Source organism: Agelaius tricolor, unplaced genomic scaffold (assembly GCF_023055355.1).
Source record: "Agelaius tricolor isolate 1412-34295 unplaced genomic scaffold, bAgeTri1.0.p SCAF_9, whole genome shotgun sequence".
Taxonomy (NCBI): Eukaryota; Metazoa; Chordata; class Aves; order Passeriformes; family Icteridae; genus Agelaius; species Agelaius tricolor.
In genome coordinates this window covers 16,239,024-16,260,362 of record NW_027269269.1, presented here as the reverse complement: position 1 = coordinate 16,260,362, position 21,339 = coordinate 16,239,024, and the positions used below count along the sequence as shown (strand labels likewise).

Sequence of the window (21,339 nt, the reverse complement as noted above, 5' to 3'; positions counted from 1 at the left end):
GGAATGTCCTGCTGGAACACCCCGTGAAATGGCGGCATGTGTATTTTGTGCCACTAATTAAACAGAAAACCACTTAGAGCGCCTTCCTGAACAAATAGATGACTGAAACCTCTGTTATCGCGGCCCGTATCCACTCAAACAGGGGCGTATGTTCACACCTCTCGGGCTGCCTATCGCCAGGTAAAGTGAAATATTGATCATTGGTCCCTCAAGGCAGCTCAAGTCAAGTCAAGCCGACACTCCCTGCGTGGGCTTGTGTGAAGCAGCCACTGTCCGCTGTGGAGCTGCTGCCTCAGAGCAGTGCCCGCTGACAGCCGACCCGAAGCTGGCCCGGCCTGCGGGCAGTGTCACCACCCCCGCGGTCAGGGCCCCGCCGGGCACACCCGGGGGTGCCACAGGTGACACGGGCGGCAGGGCGGGCCCGGGCGGGGAGAGCCGCCCTGCTCGGAGGGGCGGGCGCCGGCATTGGCCCAGGGCGGCGGGACGGGCTCGGCCTCGCCCCGCTCCGCCGTCTGCCTGCCCTCAGACAAGCAGGGCGGAGGCGCGGGACAGCGGCTGCCCGGCGGGACCGGGGAGCCGGCGCTGTCTCTGGCCGGAGAGAAGGAAAGGGGAGCCGCGGAGGGGACGGAAGGAGAGGTGAGGCTGACCTAAAAAGGGCTCTGGGGTTGGGGAGCGGGAGGACTTGTTAATGGAGTGACTCGGAGTTAAAAGGGGTTGTAGAAGCCACCCGCGCTCGCAGTGCGGGGACAGCGTGCGAGCGAGCCCGCTGGCCGCTGAGGAGCCCGGGCTGCTGGCCTTCGCCAGCCGGGCTGCCCCGCAGGGTGGGCTGGGCTGGCAGGGCCCGCTCACCTGAGCACGGCGCAGCGCGCACAGGTGTCTCGCCGGGCTGGCCCCGGTTGTTGAGGCCGCAGGGAAGCAGCGCTTGTCAGCGCCTTTCCTCAGAACCGCTCTCGAGAGCCCCGTGCCCGCGGAGCCGAGCGCCGGGACATCCCCGCTGCTGCTGCCTCTGTCCGGGTGAGCGCTGGGTGTCTGTCCGAACTTGGCTGCACAGAGCTCTTGACTCTGCTGGGATGGGAGAAGATTCATTGAAATAAGGTGCTTAGATCTCAGCTGAGAGATGTTAATGACTTTTTCGTAAATAGTAAACACTTTTAATCTCAAAACAGTGAATTAGTCGCATCATCCACACTGTCTCTGAAATGACTTGCAAGATTGGACCTGGCCCTAAAGTCTAATGCAGCCAGTTATGTCTTTCCTGTGTGAGCGGGAAAATCTGTGTGAGTAGAAGACTCTGCTTAGAAGATTGCTAGGATGAAGGTCACTTAAATCTGGGGACAGATATTTTGACAGTGACAAGTATTTTTGAACTTCTTGAGAAAGTGTAGGGGAAAGGACTTAAAACATGTTGTGGTGATGTGTCCCCCCACACTCATTCACGACATGTGCTTAACAGGATGTTGTGAGAAGAAACTTGATCTTGTTAGCTGAAAGAACTGATCAAAGTGTTGCACCAAAACATTTGCGTGTTTCCTCACAGATTGAAGCTCTCAGTGATGGATTGTTTTAAAGACTAATGAATCAAAGCACTTGATTAAATTCATACACAGCAACAAAGCAGCTTTCCGGCCATTAGTTCTAAATTGCCATTAGCTGTTATTATCTCTTTCCCAAACGGTTCTTAACAATCGCATCTATAAGTGGTAGTAAACCTGGAGTATACAATGCCCTGGAGCTGATGCCCTGTATTTAGCACCCATGAGTGCAGGAGTCACAGTAAAGCGCTTGAGAGCTCCTTGACAAGATAAGCTGGAATCAAAGTGAGGTTTCTTGTGATTTTCATAAATTATCGTCCTTCTTTTCTAATTGTTAATGTATTGTTCACCTTGCTTCCTCCCTGGAAGAAAAGGGGGTGATCTCAGATGATGTAGTCCATATTATTTGAGGGAATAAGCTTACCGTAGTGTTGCTCAGCATCTTATTTGTTTTGCAGGATTATTCTGGTTCCATCAGATGCATCTCCTCTTTGCAGTTCTGCAATCTTATTTTAGTTTCATCTGACATCTTTCCTGACCACTCTACATTCTCTGTTCTTATCTTGCAGATTTTACTATTTGCCTATGCTTTCCTGTGCCCTGTTCAGGCAAGTATACTGCAAGTCTCTGTTCATTTGCAGTTGTGTGTTATTCATGTATAGTTAGTTATAAAATACTACTAAAACTGTTGCTGTCTTACAAAATGCTTATACACTGCTACCAATTACACAACTTAGTGTGTTTATGTCTAGGTCTAAGGCAAGGAAATAATAAACATCTTAGTCTGCTTCTACCTTACGTGTGCAGCTGCTTTGGTTGTAAGGCATGTTTTTGAATTTCTTGAAGCTGTCATTGTGCCTGTCTTTTGTTAAACAAATTTAATTCCAGCATTTCTTGCATCCCAAAATAGTGTATTATCAGTTTCACTGTCAGACTTTTAAAATTCAGTGAAATAGTTCTTCATGTTCTTGTTTTCCAATTCTGACAAAGGCCAGAATAAACAAAATTCCCTTGCCCCCAAAAATGGATGACAGAAAAGTGAATTTGTCATTTCCATTAAGAGCCAGTGCTTTAGAAGACTGGATAGCACTCCAGGAGTGCTCTGGAGACCATGTGCAGGTATTCTCTGGAGTAAACCCCTGTTATTCTGTAGGAGATGCTTGCCAGATTCCCAAGTGAAAATACTGCTTCAGTTTAGTATATGGAGAAAATCTTTGATAGTTTCATCAATAGATGAAGTTGAAGAAATTACTTCTTTTCTACTCTGTATTGTTTCCTGTGCTCATGACAGAAAGAGATGAAACAGAGTTAAATCAAAAATCTTATAAGAAAACATTATTTACAAAGAAATATAAAGATCATTTGTAGTCTCTCAGTAGGAAAAAGTGTTTAATTTTCTTTTTCTTTAATTAAAAGTGATGCTTCTATCCTTTGGAATTCACTCTTTATTCAAGAGTGACTTGTTTTGAACCATAGTAAAGAATTCTTTCCTCTGCACAGAAAGTGCTTTTCACCTGGGATTGCTGACTAATGGATGACTGCTAAAAGTAGTAGGTACCTTTCTGGTGCTTGAAGTCCATCACCTGTTGCATTTAAAGGCAGCTTATTTAGGTTGATCAGAAGTCAATTTAAGGAGAATCCATAGTTTGATCTTCCAATTCCAAAACACTTATGCCAAAATGTGTACAACCAGTGATGTTGCATTTGCTGTATCAGCAGTCTCCAATTTTTTAACTTATTTGGGCACAACTTGAGAGTGACAGCTGATTTCAGCAGACTTATTTATGATTCATTCTTGTGGCAGGGAGTCATTCCAATTCATTAGGGTACAGCAACTGGCTGTGCTACATTCTTACTTCATGTTATAAGGTTTCCCTGCTATATGTAATTTGACTCTGCTTATTGCATCAAGAGGGCAAAGGGAAGAGATGTAATGTACGTGTGAGGAGAAGGAAAAGATTACTTCTTCCCCTTCTTTATTTTATAGCTCCTTTTCTGATGATAATGCCAGACTATTTTGGACCTGAAACCCACTCAATGTCCTGTGACTATACATCAAATTAATGAGCAACTTAACAATTTGTTGCCCAGAGAGGCTGGGGACTCCTATCCCTGAAAGTGTTCTAGGCTAGGCTGGATGTGGCTCTGAGTAACCTGGACTAGTGGAAAGTGTCCCTGTCCATGGCAGGGGGGTTGGATCTAGGTGGTCTTTAAGGTCTCTTCCAACCCAAACCATGCTATGATCCCATTTTTCCCTTACATCTCGGTATGTTCCTTTTTCTCTGGAGTATAAATCTTCTAAAAATAACTTTTTTCTATTTCTCTGTCCCAGTCAAGGAAATTTTGCATTTCATCTCTCTCTAAATGTGTTTGAGTGTAAGTAAGAAGAAAAGGGATGCTTATCTGTGGAGTAATTAGCAGATCAATATCCTAGATTCACTGCAAAATGTTTTTGTTCTACAAAAGCATCAAACAATATTGGTAAATTCTGTATAAAATTTCCTGCCCAGTGTCTGATTCTGGCTGACTGATAAACTGACAGAGATTTTGCTGTGTACAGGCTGGATGAACTACAGTCAGACTATGTGATCTCAGCCATGTCGCTGAGTATTTGAGAACTCCTGGGTTAGAAATGGTTTCTATGCCATTAGCTTGTAGATTGTAAGATCTGCCACCGTGTTTTTCTTCTCTAATGAATTTAAATGGCTAATGTGATTTAAAAATAGCATTTAAAAATAGAGAGTCTGTTATGAAAAATTAAGGGTGAGGTCCAAAAACCCTCTATAATTGCACTTGAAGCACTGTAAGCAGAAGGTATGTATCTAAGTCCTAGGCAGAAATCTGTCAAACAAGCAGAAGTAGCAAGCCCTTAACCTTCTATTCTGGTCCTGCCCACATTACTTGTTTTTTAATCCTAGGATGGCTTATGTTAGTGTAAATGTCATTAATTTTACCTTGCTTCATAGTGATTACTTCTCTGGAGGTCGAGAGACTTGGATTAAAAATTAATACCCTCAGGTAACTCTCCTGTTCCCTCTGCTCTATTAGAACTGGACTGCTCTATAGCCAGGAATGCAGGTCTGTCTGGATGAGAAGTTAGGAGAGATCAGGATTTTTTTTATAGTGGCTTGACTAAGAGTGTACCTGGCTTCCTGTTTCTCCCTGCAAGGTTGTGGTATCACTTTAATAATGATTTTGTGTGTTTAATCCTTGGTAGTTCAGGCCTAGGAGAGGTCAAGAGAGAGCCAAGCAAACCCTTCAGAGATTATCATGTATTTTGGTGAACAAGGGGATGTGCATTTGAATCTTCTTGGGTTAGGTGGTCATGGGGGCTCTGGATTTGGCTGCTTCCTGGGTATGTAGCTGCAGCTATTGGGCAAGTGAGCTAACACCTTGCATAGCTATGTTCATAAAGAATGAGCCACTCCTGCAAGACTAAATACCTGTTCAGGGACAGGCCTGATACTCCAAAGCCCAGCTTCACAGACTCTGAACTCCTGATTTAGCTGCCTGTGTATGAGAAACAATTCCTGTCACAGTCTTTTGCTCCTTCTTTCCTATTCCTGTACTATTCAGCAGCATTTGTAGGGCAAATCCTTTTCACACAATGCAAATTGACACCTCACCTCATCCAGTGCAACTGAAGGCTACTCCAGAAACTGTTCCCTGCTTCATGCTTCTCATGAGTAGCAGTTTGGTTTAGCTCTTGTCATGGCCTTTTATCTTCCTTTCACCATAGCACACCTCATTTTTCAGTGTCAGAGTTCTCTGCTTGCATCTGGCCATAAGTGTTCAGGGAAACTGGTACCAGTCAGGCAGAGGACAATTTTGTGTGACACAGCCCAGCCCAGCAGTGCAAACAATCTCATGAGTGAAGTTTTCATGGCTGATAGGCTTCCTGTTATTATTGCAATTCAGTATCAGTATTAAGGAGGACTAACATTGCTGGTGGTTTCAACTTAGCCAGAATGACCCCAATAGTATACAAAATTTTCATGTTACGGGGCTATCTGTTAAAACATTATGCTTGGGAGAACAAGTTATTTTCCTCTAAATAGGGAGCTATCGTGAGTTTTTTTAAAATGTATCTAATAAAAAAAAAAGATGATAACAAAACAAGTAAACAAAAAAAACCAATAACCATGAAATAAAATCTTCATTGCAAAGTTTAAGTTAATTTTGTGACTCAGAAGGGACCTGACTGGTCTATGTGCAGACTGCATGCTACTTTTTTTAACCATTTTGAATGCTACCTTTTTTAACCATTTTGATTTTTAACTTTCCTGGGACCTTTGATGTAGTGCATTTTTTTCAGCTCATTCTTTGGCTTACTTACTGCTTCTGTGACTGCAGGACTCCTAAAGGATATTTTCTTTCCTCTAGCACCTGATTTGTGCTGGCAATTATGTGAGGCCCTGTTTTCAAGTAGGTGTATGCTTTAGTTACAGCAGCAAGGACCTGATTAATTGACACAAACTTTTTTAGTATTCTTGAGATTATGTAATTTATTAGGTAATTTTAACCTTCAAAACTTGCACAAGTGAGTGTCTAAGGTGAGTGGTTAGTCAGTCAACCTGTGAGAAAGGACAGACAAAGGGCTTGTTCTGCTTGCTGGCTCTTTATCCACAGTAGTAATCAATTAAATAGAGCTGTAGTTACAAGAACAAGGCGGGTAGCTGAAAAGCTGGAGGTTGCAGTGACAAATTAAGTGGTTCAGGCGAGTTACAGATTCTTTTGATTCCCACAGGTACTTACTTATGCCATTAATTGTCTGAGAATGATGGAGAGTGCCTTTTGCAATGTTCTGTGCAATCCCAAATTTCTGTTGGGCTGCAGGCAAAGGTGCTCTGAGGAAGTTGAGATCAGTGGCCTCTGTCAGGGAAAGCAAAGATGATGTAAAATATTGCTGTCTGGACTAAGCAATTTTTGCTTAATATATACTACAAACTGTATTGTGCACCCTCCTGCAGAGGAAATGTGCTACTTACACTCACCTGAGCAGCTGGCTGTTGACAGTGCTTTAGAGAAGATCCAAGTGGTACATGGAAGGAGCAACCTGTTAACCAATGGGTTCCAAGTTTTACAAAAGTAGTGGAGCAAAATCAGTCTGCCAGTGATGGTATCTGCCCTTGCTCAGCTACCTCATCACCTCAACTCAGATGAGGAGTAAGAGCGGGACTCTTGAAGTCACAGGGATGCAGCAGATACTGACTAAAGGATTTCCATAATGAGATAAAAATCATCTGAGAAGTCATGTCCATGGACTTTGAAATAAAAAGATTTCTTCAGAAACTGTATGCTCCAGTCCTCCAGTTGATGTTTAGGACTGGAACTGCTCTACAAACTGTCTTACTGTCACCTCAGTTTAGCATTACTCTAAGTATTTGAATGCAAATCCTTGTCTGCTCTTTGTAACATAGAGTTCTTCTCATCAGTGCTGCTAGCCACTTAATAAGCCCTTTCATTATATTGTCTTCTCTAGGAAAGAGTCAGAACTACCCAGTGACTGTAAACTGCAGCTCAGTTTGTTTTCACATAAGAAAGAATATCTTAACAAAGTGTAGGAAGTGTGTCACTTCCCAGTAGCCATGGGGAAGCCATGATAGGAAATACCTGTTAATTAGTCACACTGTTTTGCACACTTCCATTCTCTAATAGTACAATCCCTACAATAAAACAGAATTCTTGCTAAAATGTAGTCAATGCTTGCTGGAGAGCAAGGAAGGAGGGTAGAAGTCAGATAGTTCCCCTAAAGTCTTCAGTATGTAAACTTGTCAAGGCCTCTACTTTAGCTTTTTCGATAACTTTTTTTCCCTAGGAATTCCTAGTACATAAGAGATGTTTTTATTTGGCTTGCATCAGTGCAGTGTTCATTAGCCTAATTTGGGTAATACTAAATCCCATATATTATATACTATTATATACAATACTAAATACATATATTTTTTTGGAAGAATAGGGCAACAGAAGAAAAGGGAAAGGGGTTTGGCAGCTCCTGCTTATAGATGAATGTCCTCTGTGGGACAGTACAAGTGGGAGAAATATCAGGTGTGTTTTCCATTCTGCAATAAAAGTTTGTGAGAAGGGATAGAGGTCCTGTTGTCCCATTCTCATTGTTATCTTCCATGCTGAATCCATGTTTAAGATCGCAAGTCTCCAGAAGAAAAGGGTAAGCACTTCTTTCCTGTAAAATGAAAGGAAGGTCATGGCTTCTTAACAAAACCTTCTTAAGAAATTAATCACTTAAGTTGCATTATGAGTTTCAGGGCTGCTTGTTGCTGGGATATTTTTTGGAAGGGAGAGGTGAGGCAATGTTTTGGCTTTTGTTGTATAACTTCCTTGCTAGAATTTGAATCTGTTTTGTATTTATGTTGGGAAAACATTCAGAAATAGCTAGCCATTACATACAGAAATGTATCAGATATGTAGGGTCAGGAGATGCTTCCCACCAAGTAATTGGTTTGCTTCTGATCCCTCTAAAGGTTTTAATATATTGCTTAAATCTATTTTCAAATAAGATATAAAAAACAGTCCCTCAGTCTGGAACCTATCTGAGTTTAATGCCAGTGTTGACATGAAGAGTGAGAAAGTGGCAATGGGAGCTTGAGTTCTGTGAGCCTCACACTTCTGCTATCTAAATGGAGATGAGAGTAATTGTTACACTACTGACAGTGCTCTGCCTTCAGAGATCTACAGGACTGAGTCACCTTCATTATTATATTTCAAGTCCATTATGCTGAGAAGATATTCTTTGTTCTGTAATTCTTGATGAATAGAATTAGCTAGAAGAATTAAGTTCTTTCAAACGAGCTGTTACTAATTCAAGCAGTGTGCCTACTGGGATTAAACCACAGCCAAGTACAAATGGTGCAATGTGCAAGGAAATATAACTAGATTTGAAAATATGCTGATGTTAGTATCAATAACTTGGAATTTCTGTAATTTTGAAGATTCTTCAAATTATATATTTTTAGTACATTTATACTTACTGCAATATGAAATAAATGGCATGGCTTTCACAGTTAGTCTACAGTGGTCACAGGGAGAAGGAATGTTTAAGTGTGCTTTCCTAATTCTTCTTTTTAATTTATGAGCCTCTTTCTCCAGAGACCACATCCTCTTAATACCTCTGGCCTAATGGTTTTACACCATAACAGGTATAGAGATTTACATTCTTAGGTAGTGCTGCCAATATCCAAGCCCTGTGAAAGAAATGGCAAGCTGCCATATGTGATTAGAGGGATTAGGCCAAAACCAAAGCAAATTATTCTTTTCTGTTCCAATATTAAGTTGTTAACTTTTATCCTCTTGGTTATTAGCTCTTCTTCAGAGTAAATTGCCTTAATAGTCTTCAAAGTGGTGAAGGTCTTAATGTCTTACAAATAAGAATAAAATTAAACCACAGGCAGAGTCGTGTGGACCAACAAATCAGATGTTCCAGGAGAAAATGCGAATTTTTCTGAACTGCTTGTGCCAGCTGAACTTCTTCCTCTTTCAGCTGGTTGAATGTCATTATACAAGGCTGTCTGTGAAGATACTGTGATATTCAAGATACTGTGAAAGAGTAATGAGATTTGCAAAGATTTTTGAGATTTGCAAATATTTACAGGTTAAAACCAGCAAGGATTGTTTTGATACTGTTGAGAGAGGGTAAGGTGTGAGCAAAGCTTGTGTGTAACTTTCAGTATTTTCCCCTTTGTGACTGTTTGGAGCAGTTATCTGGTCCTGTTCTTTCCCTTAACCATGTTGTAAGGAATACTGCATAGGAGAACAAATAGGCTTATTATTGCAATAAAATGAAGCATTTCTGTATGGATAAGGCAACACTGAAACTGCTCTTAAAATAGATATCCCTCACTTCTGCAAAAGTCCTTGTTCTACCAAGACTCTTCACATCTAGCTAGATAAGAACCTCCCTACCTCCCACTGACTAAGCATACATGTAAGCAAACACTCTTTTCTAAATTAATCTCTGGGACTCTTGGACATATGATATGCTATGTATACTCTGCTATTATAATTTTGAAAGTATTCTGATAGCACCTCTTGTAAGAGCAGCTGGATTGGCTGCAGATATTCATATCTTACTGGGTGATCTTTTCTTTTCTGCCCCTTCAGGAATAAAAATGACAACAGACCTTCTTGTGCTTAAATTCTTGTCCTGATCATCACAGGCAACAGCTTTTAAAACTCCTGTGAATTGTGACTTAAGTCCCTCTTCAAAGTTAATAGCTTTTCTTTCTCCACTGCTCAAAATGAAATCCATAATCCTCTGATCTTCTGGGCAAATATGTTCATGACCAGTTGTGCTTGTGCCAACAGTGGCGTTTAGCTTAATTAGCTGTTCTGCCTTCATGGGATTTGCCTTATGTATTTACAGCAAAATTATCTCTAAGCCTAGCTAGGCTGGTGCTGAGTTACCTGTGACTGCACTGCTTAAATATCACTGGAGAATGAAATTTATTCATTTGTTTGTTGTTGCTGCAAAGCTGTAGCTTGTGGGGCTTGCAGTCAGAGGTACCTTACTGCCTAATGTCACTTTCCAGGGCCACAGGAGCCAGCTCTCCAAGGCTTTTATTGCTCTTAGTATTCTTCTTGTCTTCCCTGCTTCAAAATAAAGGTCTGTTATTTCCTGAGCATGGGTGTAGCCAAACTTGGTTACTTTTGAGAAGGAGTTCCTCTGTGCATGCAAATTGTTGTAGTGCACAATTGCATTTATCTGTCTTCCTCAGCTTCCTGTTGCCTTATGTGTGGACTTCCAACTCAACCTACTTGCCAGTGCTGGTATGTTCTAGCAGTGGAGAAATACAGTTAGAAAAAATTGTACCTTTCAAGCACATAAATCCAAACCCTCTTATTTTTAAGAGCCAGTAGATTATGTGTAAGTGGATGCTTTCTGGGATGAAGATGTGCAGATAGTAGTCACTGATCAGCCAGGCCTACAGGGTAGTTGTTCAGCTGAAGGAGCTGGCACAGAGAGCTGGGTGAAGCAGCCAGAAGTAGGATTGACTGTCACCTTCTTCCACTTGTTAGAAGGCATTGGCTGCCAGACAAATTCTCTGGATCAAAGCTTTAGCAGCTTAGGTCTACTCTATGAGGAACACTTGAAAAGTAGTTTTGCAATGTAAATTTAGGACATTATGAGGTTTCTGCATGCAAAAGGAGATCTTATTTGTTTGAATGGAACAGCTGACTCTGGGGTTTTGCTGTTTGTCCTCTGACTCTGTTGGTAAACTCAATGTCAGCCATGGCAAAGTACTCCAGCCTTTTCCTTGCCTCTCTCATTTGCATCCCATAGGTATACACTGAGTAAAAACTTGGGAACCTAAACTATTATTGTAGTGCCACTTAATGTAATATCCCATAGTGTTCATAATACAGTATTAAAATTAATGTTCCCCTTTTGTATTTGGGGGAAAGCAGTGTCTGGGGGTAAGCAGAGCCCTATGTAGGGTTAATGAGTTTGTAGATAAAGTTGTCTTTCTTTTGTGGTTTTTGTTTTAGAAAAATGTGAATTCTGACTTAAAGCCAGTGAGGTGTACAGCTGTCTGAGAGGTTCTGAGAAATTTTACAAGATAAAATTCTTGGATGAGCATCTGGCCTAAACCAGTTGGAAACCAAGAGCAGCTTAAGAGTGTGTGTGGGCAAAACTATTTTGAGTTGCCTTTCTGTTTCTTTTATTGCTAAAACATAGAAGCTTTCATGAGTTGGATAAAACATAATTTCAGATTCCTGTTTATTACTGGGAGTCTTTCATTAAAGAGAGGATTTTTTTTGGTGTGGTTTTACCTGAATTTAATGTTTAAAAAAAATCATGCCAAATATGCTATGACTCACAAATGTTAGTATATAGCACATGAGACCCCTACTTTGGAAGTCAGTCAATGTGGTATCAATTTTCATGAGTCAATCAGTTTGATAAGAATCTTGCAGTCTTACTTGAAACCTAGGTCTGAAAACTTTCCTGACAAAAAATGCTTGCCGTTGAACTTGCAGTGGCACCAAACAAACTATTCAAACCTCTCAGTTCTTCCTGACATGTAGAGGGGTTTTTAAGAGGAAGAAAATGTCAAAAGAAATCAAAATAATTGAGGCTGGGGTGGTGTTAGAGTGTGAATTTAACAGGGGGAAGACATTGTTTTTTGGGCTTTATCACTTCTTATTTTTAAAATAATTTTAAGTTTTATAACAGGTTCTATAAGCTAGCAGTTTTTACCATCTGTGTTTGGAATCAGTGCTGATAATCTTTTGCAGAAAGCCAGCCTGCAGTTACTTGTATCAGACAATCTCATGAGATTGGCCATACACCACACACACAGAAAGAGGTTTTACACAGAAAGAGGTTTTCTTGTTTATGAAGAACTGTGGAATCATGGGTGAAGAGCCTGCCAGGGTGGGTGGTATCTTGCTATCTCGCCTCTGAAAACAAAGTGAGGGTGCACCCCTAGCTGAAGAAACTGCTCTACAGTATGATAGTATCTGGGAGGTTCAGTGGCAGTGCTGCTTGCTGTGAGCTCTCACAGCCTGCGTGGATGTGCCCTTGCAAACTGTTGTCCAGCTGGGGAGGACTGAAGCTCTATTTCCACTTATTTTATTGATTTGAGTCCTGAGAGATGTCAGTGAAGTCTGCAGGTGGTTTTGTAAATGCTGTCCAACTATTTCCTTTAAAATAGTTTAAAATTCATATAATAAGACAATATAACACATCTTCCCTTAGGCTTTAAAAAAAAAATACCAAAGATATGCTAAGATATTATTCCCTGCAAAAGGTTTCTTGCAGATTGGACTGATCTTGGGCAAGAAACAAAGCAAAATCTTTGATTATTCCAGTTCACAGCTGTCCAGGTTCTGTAGTTGCAACATGAGCTTCTGTGCCTGTTGGCTGGACACTTGCCATTCAACCAGCATCCAGGGCTTTGGATTAGCACTGTGGATGCTGCTTGCTGTGTCAGATGGTGTAGAAAGTTTCCACATGACAGCTGAAATATCCATCCCTGTTCCTAAGCTGAAGGAGTACTGATGTAGATACTCAACAAATTTAGGATTGTTCTATTTGTTGGTAGTCCTATAGGAAGCACTTTTCACTTTTGCCTAGTTATAAACCTAGATATAAATACAAATGAAGTTACAGGTGGCAGGTTGTTTGATATGCTGTTGTATCAACCTCATGCAACAAAATCACAATGAGCATCATAGAGAAAAATATAGCAGCCAAACAAAACATGCAGAATGTGGTTGGGCATTGGAGTTTTTGGGGGGGATAATCAGTAACGTGGCTACAGCTCCCTGCCAAATCTAAAGAAATGCTGTTATTTTCAGAATGAAGTTTCCCTTTGAGTCCTGCCAGTGTTAGTATATTGGTTTTCTGGCCTGGTTGCACTCTTGTGGCCAGGGGAGCAAACACAGTGACTCATTGCTGGATTGTAGTGCTCGGTATATCAATATGAGTTCAGCATCTTGTCAGCCACATCACAGTGTCAGTGATGGGCCAAAGGAAGACACCCACAACCCTGAAGGGCTGTGATGGAGCTGCCTGGTACAGAGATATGTCCAGTGAAAACATCTGCTTCTCTTCTGTCTCTTACCAGGTTTGGCACTAGGCATGCTTCTGAGCATTAAATTGGAGCTATTTATTTTTTCTCAGGCTTTGACATTCCAGTGTCTCTGGAATCCTGAGGCACTAAGATAGCCTAACCACAGACACAACTAACTCCTCCCCATGCCACTCTCTCTATTCCTTTAAGAGTTTTTTTTGAAGAAGAGGTTTTTGTCTTTGACAGTTGGAATTATCTCTAAGTGGATAGTCCTCTGAAACCATGGCCTATGAAACAGAGACAAAACAGTATTTCAAATTACTACTTATAAATGCAGTTTGGCTTGTATAAAGCAGTGAGGTTCATGTTACCACATGACTTGTAATTACACATACTCAATATGGAAATGTATAAATTATTTCACATTTATTCCATATGGTCTGTAGAACAGTGATTTGGCCTTTTTTTCCTTCCTTTAAATCGTTGTGATAAGTGCTCTTTACTTATTTTGGGGGGTGGTTATCTCCCCTTTGCTTCAAATTGTTCTGCTAACTGTAAGAATGGTTTAAAATATTGTATAATAAAAGTGTACCAATTGTATGACACTCATTTCTATGTTTTAGGGTGTGAGTTGTCGTATTGGGGAGGAATATATTTTCATGGCCACCTTGTTCAGGAGGCCTGTAAAACAGGTTTGACTTGAAGTGACCATTTGAACTTCATAAAGTCATTTAATCACACTGAAAAACTTGTTTCTTTTAATTAAAAATGAATACATAATCTACTTCCCTGATCCCTGATATTGCAACTTGTTCTTCCTTGTCTCTTTTTTAGGGAATGTTTTGTTTGTTCTCAAACACTGGATATGCTGGGTCAATGAACTGTTACTCCAGGAAGCAGAGCTGAGAGGACAAACTGAGAAGACATTATTGTGATGGCAAGCAGGAATGCAACACTCTCCCAGAAGTCTCTCATCTAGGGAAACATGCAAGAAAGCAACCTTTGTGACTCTTTAAACCACTGACTGTAACCCAGTCCAGGTTTGTCAGTGCCTGCTGAAAAAGATTTCTAGAACTTTAAAGCAGGCTACCAGACTGTCCTCAGCAGAATCCAAGATCTTCCCAGACTCTTTACCAGCCCTACACAAAAAACAAGATGATTGACCTAAGCTTCCTAACAGAGGAGGAACAAGAGGCAATAATGAAGGTGCTGCAACGGGATGCAGAGCTTAAAAGAACTGAAGAAGAGAGAGTCAGGTAAGGGATCCAGCACTCTGCTTGTCCTGGGAAGACCTACACAGTTCCTGTGCTGTGTTACTCAGGAGTAGATTAAAACATTTGTTGCTAAGGTATGCCTCAGTATATGTGGTTTAGAGATATATTCTTCTCTGGACTAGATTTACCATAGTCTCTGGATGAAATACCTCTACCACACAAATGATTAATTAGTGGCCAAAATTGTTATGGACCTTTGCAATTCCCATAGGGGCCAAGAGCACCCTGTACACATCTGCCTTGGTTTCCTCAGAAGAGGATTCAGTTTGCAAGGGTCAAAACCACTGCAGACTGGACAAATGCATAGTAAGTGAGGGACTTGGCTCAAAAGGACTGCAAGCACCCCCAACAAACCAAAACATGATTGCAGTCAGCAAATATGTCTGAATGCTGAAGTTGTACCTAAAATATTTGGAGCTGCAGTTCAGAAGAAGTACCAGCACTATGCCCCACTGCCATGAAAAGTCCTTGCATTCCACGGATAAAGCAGAAAATTGCTCTTTAATTTCTTTGTGGTGTCACAGATGGAGCAATGTGTTGTTATTCTGGAGTGTTTTATGTGCTGGGAGGTTTTACTGGAGCTACTATTAGGGCAACTGCTATGACTAGAAATGCATGCATGGAAAGTAGTGTTTCCCAGATGGCTCTGAGAAAGCTATCTATCTATACAGGTATAAAGAGCAGTCAGATAGCTGCTTCATAGATATCTGTATCAGCAAATAGTTGCTGATATTTGCTTGCTCAAGAGTGAATTTTGGTAGGCATTGTTTTTTTTTTTTTGGAAAGGAAATTATCCATTACAAGGTACACAAAATAATATGTGGACAAATAATGAAAAATGGATCCTGAGGTGCTGAGAACTCCAAGTGCTATAACAGAAACAAATTTTTACAGGCCTCAGTAAAGGCAGGATTTTCTCTCACTGATTTGGTAATCTTCTCTTAAGATTGCTTCTTGTTGTGATGTTCCTCATGAAGTAATATATTTCCAATTTAAATATTTTGAAATTATTCTAACCATGATGCATCTCTGATGCTTCTTTGCTACTAAGAAAGATTTTTTTTTTAATAAATGTCCTTGTTGTAGGCATACCCTATATCCTGAAAAGGCAGCCTGCCTCTTGCCCTAGGAGCAGCATTCCTTTCACTGAGTATGCTTGTGCAGCCCTGAGGTTCTTTGATCAGCATGCAATCAGCATTTTGTTGAGTTATTCTACTTGCTTCTTTTAACAGCAATAAAGTGTAGACCAGTAGCTTCTCCTTGTTAAAAAGACTTTTCCTCTCAAAGCATTTGCTTTGGTGAAGGCAAAATCATTACAGGCACTGCTCCAAGTTCCTGCCCCCATCTTAATGCAGCCTAAGTAAATATTTTCACCACACAGTTTTGTCTTCTGCTTCAAAAAGCAGTAAACTGACTTTTCTGTAACAGAATAGGCATTTTATTTTCTGAAGGTAGAAAACTACTGTATTTAGTCTTGGAATGTTACATCAGTGCCAGGTCTGAAAGCATTCAGGGTAAGTAATTGGAGACGAGTTTGAAAATGGCATATAGGGAAAAGAACCCTTCTTGGAACAGAAATTCAAAAAAGCCACTCTCAGTAGTGGTCTGAAAGGACTGTCAGAAAGTATTTTTGTTCCTGTAGCTTTACTTTTGCCATTTATAATTCTAGTTCAAGAGGGTGTGGTGGAAAATGCAAGAGACTGCAGGTTGTAGCAGCCTGTAATCATGTTTTGCAGTAGCATGTTTGCTGCTACAATAAAATGTCTCTTCTAGTTTCTAAATATTATAACTTGAGAAGCTGGAAGCCTACATATGAAATGGATTTTTCTGCCTAATTGTGGCACATGGCGCTTGCTTTTCATATCTTACATATTAAAACACTACTTGAATTGTATCTCCAGCCAAGGAGATGCAGTACTTTAGTTTGGATTCTATAGCCTTGCACAGCTGGAAGATTCCAAGACTTGGGATCAACTGTCATCATACAAACATTAGACAATGTGTTATTTATATGTGTATATAATGGAAGTCTTTCAATGTGATGTTTTTTCCTCTTCAGGAGGAATTCTGAGGTTTGAAGGGTGTTCTAATAATCTGTGCCATGTTCTTGGAGCATGGTCAAATTGGTTACGTGACAAAATCCTCTTTGAGCCACTTCCTAGTGGAATTTTACAAACCACCTGATAGAGTCTCTTCCCTGCTAACAGTTCCTAATATTGCTAATCTAATAAAACTAAAAATCTAAGTAGGCTGGCCCATGCAGCCTCCTTAAGGTAGTCTGATTTAAATCTTGGTTTGTTGAAGGTTGTAATAGGTGTTTCCCCATCTTTTGGCTCCTTATGTGTTGGTCAGGATCAGCATGATTAGTTTTATGTACAGCACTGTTTTGGGAACAGCGTGTCTGCTTCCTCCTTCACCTCTGCTGAGGTTTGTCTCAAAGGAAAGAGGATACTGATGATCTCTTTGGCAAAAGGGTGATGAAGAAATCTCAGGTGACAAGAGGGTGTGATGCATGGAAAGCAAAAGACGTTGTATGCTTTTTTAATCCTGGTGCAAGAAGATGCCTCTCTTTGCTTCCTTGCACTAGGAGCTGCAGCAGTTCGCTCAATAGAAGTGTTGCTGTGGATGGGGCAAAGGCATAAAATAAGAATCAGGTGACAGCTTGTCAAGACTAGAAGCTGTTTTTTCAGCATATTACTAACTTAATTATTTTGGGGTTTTTTGTCATCATTCCTGCCCAGGAATCTCTGATATACCCTACTCCAGCATTGAACAAAATGAGTGGGCTACGTACATAACTGAATGTCCTGGCAGTAGCTTCAATGTAGCCCCTAACTCCTTTTACAGATGCATAGTTCAGAATTAACTTAACTCTGAGCCCTTTCTGGAGACAGTAACGTGGGCAGGAATATATTTGTCTGTGAAGTTGTGGAGTGTGGCTGGGTGGCTCTTCTGTGGTTTGAGTAGCTGGCCCCTGGCACCAGCGTGTCTAAGGCAGAAAGCTGTTGTGGTCACCTTTGAGACAGGGTTCCCTCTGTGGTGATCAGCCCTTCCCAGCAGAACCTCCTAGCAGTGCTCTTGTGGGCTGTGTTTGGGATTGTTTGCTCCTTATGTAAACTGAGGGAGGTTAATGATAGGGGAAATTCTGATATGGAGTTGTTTGTGTGGTGGGTGGGGACTGCTGAGTGCCAAACCCCTTTGATACATTAATTGGTGTGGTATTGCAAAAAGAGAGAAAGCTTCAGGGGTCTGATTCTGCTGGGAGTGTGTGGCAGTTGAAAGCCTATTGTAAATGTTATTTTGGCTCTGGCTAGTTCTAACAGATATCCTCTCCAGTCACTTTTCAAGGCAGTTTTCCTTATATTGTTCACTGTCTTTTATGAGGTAGGATATATTTAAGATACCGTGACGAGGTTCATATTGGCACTGGGGAAACCAGACTTACTACTGGTAATGTGCAAATAACTGCATCAGAATATGTACTTAAAATTTTCATAAAATATTTTTTTGTTGCATTAAACTGTTTTGAGAGTGGACTTAGCAGAGGCAAGGAGGTTCTTAGTGCACCTGTTGTGGCAGAAAAGGATAAGCTCAGCTCATGTCTTCTGCATGAATTCCCCATCATGGACACTGCTTAGCACCACATGATTTTCCAAGTAAGTGACTATTCAGGAAGTAGATTAATTTTATTCTCTAGGAGAATGTTCATGTCATTATTTGTCCTTTTTAACAAAGCCAACTGACATAAGAACGAAGGTGGGGAGAATGGTCCCAGCCCACCTTGTAAAATGCCAGTAAGAAAAACAGGACTGTTTTCATCTTGATCAGGTGAGATAAATGGGCTTAAGGAAGAGAGACCTTACTTACTGGTCTTGGTAAAAGATACAGCATTAGACTACACTAAGAAATGAGCTGATACCATCCTTTCCCAGTATTGATTACTACTTTGTCTACCAGTAGCAGATAAATTGTTTGACAGGATGATGATTGTTTGGGAGTGCTAGTGAAGCAGGGGAGATGGGACTTATTCTATATGGTAAAAGAATGTACTGAAGGGAAAAAGTGGATACTAATAACAATTTTAACCTGTATATTGAGTACTCCCTCTGTAAGCAAGGTTTTCCCTACAGTTCAAAAATTTTCTTGGGAAGGCTTATCACATGTTTGTACCTGGCACTATGTTGTATTATTAAGTGCCAAACTGAAGCCTTTGTCTTCAGATTGGATCAGTCTTGATTTGTAGTTCACCTGAAATCCTAAATGCAACCTTTTCTTTTGCACAGCAGGAAAGATGTCCTTGCTGATAGTGTGAAGCAAGCCATGATACAGGCTCTTCTGATTACTTATATTTGCTTGTATGTGTCATTTGGTGGGGCTGGTTTTATGCTTTATATGCCTACTTTTAAAGCCTGTGAAGAGCTGGGGACACTGTGTGAGCTGAACCTGCCAGTTACATATTTTCTAACAACCTTTCCAACCTTTCCAGCCCTTGTTCAGATTGTCCTGTGCTGCTGTCCAGGCAGGCTCTCATACCAAAGGTGTATTTGTCACAGGACAGCTGTGCCTTCATTGTGAGGGTTGGGTTGATCAGTTTGGTTTAGTTTTCCCCTGTCAGGTTTACTTGGGTTGCATCAGAAGAGGGAGGGGAGGCCATTGGGCAACCTCAGTGCAAATCTTTAAAATAAGCAGAGAAACTAAAGACTGTGAGGCTGTTCTGGAAATAAAACAATTGGAAGATAATAGAAGCTGCTAATACTGGCAGACCTTGAAGACTCCTGCCTCCTGTAGCAAAACTCAAGAGTCTTGATACTGATTTCCTGAATGGAAAAGAGTGAAGCTTCTATATGCTCAGAAATGCTTCAACAAAGCATTTGTGCTTACTTTGTGTCTGCCTAGGCAGTATCTAATTACATGATCTATATAATTAATTGCTTGTAAGAGGAAGTTTACTTCAAACTTGACAGTGTAACTACTAATAGGAGAGTAAGTCTGAGTGCTAAGTGCAGGTGACATAGTAGAAAGGCATATAGACATTAAGGCCTCTATCTGTCGTGCAGAATATGCATATATTTTAAATGAAACAAGGGGAAAATGTGCCTGTCTGATGCCCCGTGAGTGGCCATCTGCAAGGAGAGAAATGTACGGCAGGGTTAATGTGGTCAGCATGTTTCACAGCCACTTGTTAGCACAAACATTGGAATCACAGTTTTGGTTCCAGATTCTGATGGAGACCATATTTCAGTGGGCAGCAGAGCTTCATGTTTTCTCTTCCTTCTCTCCAAAATCAATTGACTTCTCACACCTTCTAAGCATGTAACTCATTCATTCATTCTGATGCTCCAGGCTTGGATCTGTCTATCTCCCCTCTGACTTGAGAGACAATGTCAAGTCTTTGTCTTGTCATCAAGACTTGAGCTGGCTACAGCCTAGTCAGTTTTCCAAGGACCCAAAAGCAAGATGGGTACCTGAGATTTATTCATCAGGGTATTGCTAGTAGGCTCAACACACACAGACTTCTGAAGAAGCATAAAATGGAAGAGCATGCATTACTACAAACAGAATTGGCTTGCTTTTTCATGTATCCAGCAATATACAGAACTGTCAGAAATCTTGCTGTCTAGAGAGACACCAAAGACAAGAATTAGAACTGTTGCTTATGAGGAATTGTGATGGCAAGGATGGGGAAAGGGTGCATAACCCCACAGGTCTGCTTTGTTCTTTCTAGTATAGCCCTAAAACAGTTTCAAATTGTACTACTCTCCTGTTTAAACCAAGTTAACAGTAACTGATGGGTTTTCTTGATTTTTAGGGTTTTGTAATGTCATGTGCAGCTACCATGCAAAAGATAGCTTACTTGCAGTTTGGGACTGCCTACTACAGATATTTTGGGTGTAGCTCTCTAGCAAATGTCAGAACAGACTTTCTTCCTATACCTTATATAGATATTTGCAGACTAAAGAGGCATGCTCATACAAGGTGGAATGTTTAAATAACTACTGCTTTGTCCTGTAAACTTTTTGTAGTTGTTTCCTACTCTCAAAGAAGAAAAAAGAACCTAATCAACAAGTCTGGCTCTTAAAATACCTGGTCTAATATAATTTTACTTCTCTTCTTGCATGAGTGATACTACAAAAAGTTTGTCTTGTCTGTGTTCAGAATGTGACCCAGAACCTAAATCCTTTGTCTTTTTGCTGGTTTGTGATTTGTTGTTATGTTTGCAGCAAATAGAATTGAGATAAAATTAATCAAATTTCTATTTCAACTTCTCCACTTATTTGATATTTTGGTATCCCATTTGCAGAAGGGAGGTTTCAGAAGTTAATTTGTTGATAAGGTGTGGTAATATAATGATTTTTAAAGGCTTTACTTTGATGTTGGACTTTTAGGTGCTTTTTCCAAATGTTTGGATTAGGGTGTGTGGGACAATAGTGAATCTATCTCTGAGGTAAACACAGACCTTGATCTAAATCCTCCTTCATTCATCATGAGGAGTCCCAGAATATGCTGGCACCACACAGATTCTCCTGTCCGAAAGCTCAGTTTAAGCTGTCAATTGGGGTATAAGGTCATCAAATGAGGTATTAAGGTGTCAGTAGTCACATCTTGCAAATTCCATGGTGACTTGTAATGTAGACTGTGAATAAGGCAGGTACAGGGGAGGGAATTGAGACACTAAGGAAGTGTAGATAAAAACTTTTAGATACAGGTATGTATTGCTAGATACTCTTTTTTCAAAAACAGGGATGAGTTGTTACTTCTTTGCTTATGCAATGACCTATTACAGTAGCCTACAAAGCACAGGATAAACCATTCTGGATTTGGTGATAAGAAGGTTATCAGGGACTGATTATATCAGAGCAGATTTCCTGCCTTACAGTGGTACTACATGATCTGGCCCATTATCAGATGTTCCAGAGGTGAAGAGGAACAAACCAATTAATCCATGCATAGGTTTTCTGTTTGCCTGCAGAGTGGTGGACAGTTGGTTTGTATTCCTGT

At 40.7% G+C, this 21,339-nt stretch overlaps 1 protein-coding gene across 3 annotated transcripts in view; it reads left to right on the top strand.

Annotated features, from left to right (window-relative positions):
* The first annotated feature begins 435 nt into the window (after nt 1-435).
* Nucleotides 436-21,339, top strand: part of SYTL2 (synaptotagmin like 2) — a 54,254-nt gene continuing 33,350 nt past the window's right edge. For 2 of the 3 annotated variants that reach the window (XM_071432882.1, XM_071432879.1), the window contains exons 1-3: nt 443-636; nt 2,102-2,140; nt 13,901-14,322. In XM_071432882.1, coding sequence (XP_071288983.1) covers nt 14,222-14,322 — 101 coding nt within the window. In that variant the 5' untranslated portion in view covers nt 443-636; nt 2,102-2,140; nt 13,901-14,221. Of the gene's footprint in view, nt 637-2,101; nt 2,141-13,900; nt 14,323-21,339 lie in introns of all 3 variants that reach the window. The other variant, XM_071432878.1, reaches the window with a different exon arrangement.